A 6000-nucleotide genomic window follows, 5' to 3' on the forward strand; every position below is an offset into this window, starting at 1 on the left:
CACTTAATAGCGCGTTTTTAAGTTTCAAAAGATTGCGACCCCCCACAATTTGCATCGCAGTGGTTTGATCCACTGCATCCCAGCCCCCAGCCCTCTGCAGTGTCACATGATGCAGGTACTGTGCATGTGAGGGAATCTGACAGAGTCTGTCTTAGGTGGCTGACCTCCAGTAAGTAGTTCAAACAAAGGATATGTTAGACATTTCTTTACTTCTACCACTCAATACAAGAAAACACATCTATAACCATCACCTGTCTTCATTTTCACCGTAATAAATGACAGGCCACTCTTTATGTTAGCTAGCGGTTAGCTGATGTTTGCTAGCTACCTACAGTAACAACCAGTGTTTGCAGCTATTTGAATTTGAGTCAATGAGAGAAGTTAGCAATGCAATGTAGTGTTCCTTAGCTGGCAAGGTGACAGAGGGTTCGTGTCTACCGTCTGAAAGGCACTCAAGGCACGCAACTAATGTGAGGTTAATCCAGTCAATCGCACCATAGCGATTTTGTTTTACGTTGGCAGGGTTCACACAATACAATAGCTACATTTGCAGAGCTAGCAAGCAAACTAAAGCAAACATTAGCAAGCTAGCTAGTTCCTATTTCATTTATGTGGTGTCGTCAAAGATGGAATCTTTGCAATCGTCAGTTTTTTCCAAGATCAGCATGCAGCTGTAGTGCTTCGAAGTCCCTGTGTTCAGGTTAGCGATAAACAGAACTCCAAACTGAACAGAACTACACTCTCTTCTACCACTGTCTTAAATATCTTTAATGGTCTCGTTGCAAAAGCTAAATTGTCGCTAGGGGACTTTGAAGCACCTGTGTGCCGATCTTGAAGAAAATTGACGATAGCAAAGATTATAGCAAACACCACAGAAACAAAACTGCTGCTCGCTAGCTCTGCAAATTCAGCTATTGTGGGAAGCCAGCCAATAGAAGACAAAAACATGAACTATATTAAAATGACAAAAGGTTGCAGCATACGTTGTGTAAATGGCGATCTCATACAGCTGTCAACCCTTGTCACTGCAATCCGTTTCACATTTGCTAGCTGACTAGCTAGCTACCTTATAGATCGAAGCCCATTATAGAATGATAGAAGATAATAGATGATAGAAGCCCATCTCCTACTGTAAATAACCTGCACACTGTGTGTGTGTGTGTGTGTGTGTGTGTGTGTGTGTGTGTGTGTGTGTGTGTGTGTGTGTGTGTGTGTGTGTGTGTGTGTGTGTGTGTGTGTGTGTGTGTGTGTGTGTGTGTGTGTGTGTGTGTGTGTGTGTGTAGCCAGCCAGGTAGAAAAATGGCTGAAAAAATAAAAAAAAGACGGACATCAAAGCATTATTCAGTACACCAAAACGCAAAGTTGGAACCCTAGTAGCCTAATATCTCAAAGACTAGTTGATAAAATGTTCATAAGAAAGAAGTCAAATGCTAATGGGAATGTTTCATAATGATGTCATTAGGCAGAGCAGGCAACAGATGGCAGGCACACAGACAGCAGAGCTGGAGACAGACTGGCAGAGACAGGGAGTCTTTGTTTGGCAACATTTTGAAAGGTTCTCTCTTTTTTAGACTTGGAAAATAATTGGAAAATGCCATGGATACCCCCACTCTCAACTTAAACTGGTGACTGGCAATGGTATTGCTGTTGTGATTAATTGTGTAGGGCATTGCGAAAGTGGCAACTGATGTGTTGTTGAGGCTCAATTTGCCCATGTTTGGCTTAGGTGAGCAGAGTTACGATGGTGCCTCAAACATGGCAGGAAAATACACAGGTGCACAGGAAATTGTGAGGAGGCAGCAGCCATTAGCCCTCTATGTGCATTGTGGAGCACACTGTGTAAATCTGATTACACAGGCTGGCTGCTCAGCCTTCCCACTAATCCAGGATTCCTTTTCTTGGGTCCATCAGTTCTGTGTCCTCTATGGCCAGTCAGGAAAGTTTAAAAGGATTTTTGAATCAATTTCCACATCCAAAGATACATATCTGACCACCCTGAAACCCCTATGTCCAAGAAGGTGGACTGTGCGGAATACTGCTATTAGATCTGCGCTAGGGCAGTATGAGAAAGCTACCTTGCACTGTATGAGAAAGCAACAACATTGATTGACTCCATGGAATCCATTGAGACACACTCAAGACGATTTGCTGGCAAAGCAGTGGATCACTATAAGGCAGAATTTTTTGACGTGTTGGATGGTGTGGAGGTTCAGTTTGGCGAACGTTTTGAACAGGACAGTCTAAACATCCTGCAAAAGTTGGAAAGAGCGCTTCTCATGGGGGAGTTGGATGAGTCTCTAGATCAGTACCCTGAGCTGAACATAGATTCTCTTTCAGTGAAGTTGCCTCTCTTTCGCAACAAATACCCCTGTAGCAGCAGTGGAGAGGCAGCAGAGGTCCTCAGGAGGCTTCCAGTGGAGGTGCGGGGGTTGTTTGACCAAGTTGAGGTGCTGATCATAATTTTGTTTGCGGTGCCAGTGTCTTCGTGTGAGGATGAGAGGAGTTTCAGTGCACTCCGCAGGTTAAAGACTTGGCTTCGGTTTAGCATGGGCCAAGAGAGACTGAACGGCGTAGTTGTCAGTAATGTACATAAAGACAGGCTGGACAGTCTTGAGGGAAAATATCTGCCAGGAATTTGTTGGATCCATTGAAACCCGCAAACATATGTACGGTTCTTTTGTTCAGTAGTGTGTATAGCAGTGGTTCTCAACCTTTTTGGGGTACTGGAACCCCTGCATATTTTGAGACAAGGCAGGCAAGGTTTTGAGTGGTCCTCAGAGACCTCCACACCCTCTATATTATATGTAAAGTTACTGGAATCCTTGTGGTATTGAATACGTTCATTACACTTTTTTATTTCACGGACCCCTTGCAATTACACCAGGGACCCCTAGGAGTCCACAAACCCCTGTTTGAGAACCCCTGGTGTATAGTATGATATTTGATATTTTGTTTAGTAGTTTTCAGTTTTTAGTACATGACAGTACACTTACTAATTATTTATTTTAGGTTATTTTATTTAAAATTGCACACTTTGTGTGACATACTTGTCCATAGCTGTTGTTTGAAGACTTGAGACACTGACTGAACAATAAAGAAGTATTTTTGAAGGATATTTTGGTTGATTTATTTGGGTTATTCATTGAAGTAGTTATTTCGCTTTTAAAACTGTACTTATTTTTGAGCTTTTTGTTCTTGTAAAGCTATTGTCGTACACTCAGGCCAGTGGCACATATTTAATGACTATATAAATGTATCAGAAAAAGTCAAATAAAAAGGTCAAATCAATACTGAGACCAACTTTGTGATGGTTCTCAATGGAGATTATTTTAGATGAGATCGCACTATGTCCATTGTATTTACGAAAACTGCACCCATACACAGTGTACAGTACCATTGCCACCTACTGGACTTTCTTGGTATAGCTGGTTGTAAATACAAATACCTGCGTACATACTGGACTGATAAGGAACACTGCTATAACTATTAGTATTAGTAGTACTATAACGATTTAAACATTTGAACAAGTTGGGACAACCCTTCCAGTTAACTAGCTTTCAATTATCCAGTAGTAGTAATTATGGTTCCTCAACATACATTTATTAACATATTACAACGTAGGCTGTGTTACAGCACTACTTTTGGTGTCCCCCTGAGGAATTTCTCTTGAGAAAATGTAATGTAATTCTCCCCTCCAAAGTTGATATCTGATTTTCGCCCCTGCTTTGTAGACTTCGCCGGACAAAGGTTGCTCTCCGGCTTTGTGATGAAACCAAGGTGTGGTTGAATTTATTCTGCCACTGTGTCTTTTTTTGTATTGTATCTGCCTTAGGCCTATATATCACGGTCGCAAGGCATATGAACTATCAGGTTTCAGAGCAAACAACGCCATTATCACAACGAATAGGTTGTAATATGTTTTTCTTTTTCTGGCTTGGCTTCCCCAGTGATTTTACCCACTCACTGCTACTGCAGTTCACATATAAACAATCACACACTCAGACCACTACACACAGAGAGAGAGAGGGAGAGTTATATCGATTTTATTAGTTCAATTTTGAACTAATTCCACTTTGATTCCAAAACACACATTGCAGCCTAAGGCAGTAATTGCAACTTGCCAGGACATATAATTTAGTGGCCCACTGGGAATTTAGTCGATACTGGAGGATAAATGAATTTAAATGATTGAAAAGCCCTCATAGAAAACAATGGCCAAAACACAATTCATCCCTAAATAGGACTTTAACTGACCTAAAATCTGCTATACGTTTTGAGTTGTGCAACACACATTATGACGCACAGCAGTCACTTTACAATAGTATTGGCATAACATCCCAAATGGATGAGAGAAAAATGGCGGAGACGATTGGAACATTTGAAAACATTTACCTTGATAAGTTTGCACCTGATCTGGGCCGACACCATATGGCTGTTCCGCAGGTTCCCCACTCGGAACATGAGACACAACTTCCCGTCCCGTTGCGAGATAACGGCATCCTGGCTAAACATGAGAGTCTCCGCGCGCTTCTTTGGCTGGGACATCTTGATAAACATGCAGCCGATAAGAAATGCGTCCACTATAGAACCCAGGAGAGACTGGAAGAGAAAAAGAATAATGCCTTCCGGACACTTTTCTGTGATGTAGCGGTAACCATAGCCGATTGTAGCCTCTGTTTCAATGAAGAACAAGAAAGCGGACGGAAAGTTGTAGACGTTCGCGACGCACGGGGTGTATGACGAGTCGTGGCCTTGTGGTTTGATGTCACCACGGATGTAGGCTATTATCCACCACATAGATGCCATAACCAGCCAGGCTACCGTGTAGGTTAATATAAATATGAGTAGGTTCCACCGCCATTTCAGGTCGACTAGCGTGGTGAAAAGATCGGAGATATATCGACTTGTCTCCCCACCAAGGTTACCATGCTGGACGTTACAGCGGCCGTTCTTCTCCACAAACCGCTGGCGCTTTCTCTTCACGGGTGCAGACACAGTCATGTCCCGTTTGGTGTTCACTACCTCGTAGTCCTCGCCAAATTTCCTGCGTATCGCAGACATAATGAGCGATTTGCGCTGAACCAAATAGGCTTTACGCAGGCTTGGCACCACTATCCAAGAGATGCAATAATATTCACTTGCTCGTCATGAGATGATCCTGCACGTAGGTGAATTAATAGTGATAACAAAAAAGATACATCACAGTCCATAGATCAGTCGAATAAATACGCATTCCAGCATTTATTGACACCTCAGTCCTCGTTGGCCAACTTTTATGTAGTCCCGGGCTTCACATCGTTGTTGTGATGTGACACTATGACAGAAGCTCACTGAAACATGCAAATTATGTGTCCTTGAAAAACCAAAACGGATCCAAGCCGACTGTCCTCCTCCCGCGCCGGACACCACTCCATGCATCGCATGTTCTTCGGGCTCGCGCCACAAGCTGCTGCTGTCTGCTTGGGCACGCGTTCAGTCAGATGATAGACTGAAGAACTGCGGCACTTGCTGACAGATGTAGCCGATAGTGTGTTTGTCGCTGTAGGGGGAGGGAAGGGGGGGGGGGGGGGGTGAATTTGCCTCATTGTCCAACCCAATCAGGTATAAGCAGAGAAAGTTACAGTATAGCGCAAAGGACTTATGGTTCATTTTCTCCTATTTTCCCACTGTGCTATCAATATAATATGATTTACCTAGGCCTAGAGGGTTCCGTGTGTGACATTTGCACGTAACTAATTCGGACATACAACAAAACACCTTTACTGTGATACAGTAGTGTTTATTCCCAAGGACCCTGCCTTTTGATCCACAACTATTTAGTTCCCCCCTAGTGATACGTGTTTGGAAGTGTAACTCTCGACCTGATAGGATATAGTGAAGCCTATACTTATGGAAGTAAATTAGAGACAGGCGTGTAAAGGACGATTTGCACATGTAAAAGAAGAGTTGCACCTGTATAGCCCTAATCAGTTTTGTATTTGCAAAAGATATTTGCAAACA

General features: G+C 42.9%; 1 protein-coding gene across 1 annotated transcript in view; it reads right to left on the reverse strand.

Annotated features, from left to right (window-relative positions):
* The window catches only part of LOC139367536 (potassium inwardly rectifying channel subfamily J member 19b), a 41892-nt gene extending 36831 nt beyond the window's left edge, over positions 1 to 5061 (reverse strand). Inside the window, exon 1 of the mRNA XM_071105781.1 lies at positions 4393 to 5061. Coding sequence (XP_070961882.1) covers positions 4393 to 5061 — 669 coding nt within the window. The remainder of the gene's footprint in view (positions 1 to 4392) is intronic.
* Positions 5062 to 6000: the final 939 nt, after the last annotated feature.

Source organism: Oncorhynchus clarkii, chromosome 16 (genome assembly GCF_045791955.1).
Source record: "Oncorhynchus clarkii lewisi isolate Uvic-CL-2024 chromosome 16, UVic_Ocla_1.0, whole genome shotgun sequence".
Lineage (NCBI taxonomy): Eukaryota > Metazoa > Chordata > Actinopteri > Salmoniformes > Salmonidae > Oncorhynchus > Oncorhynchus clarkii.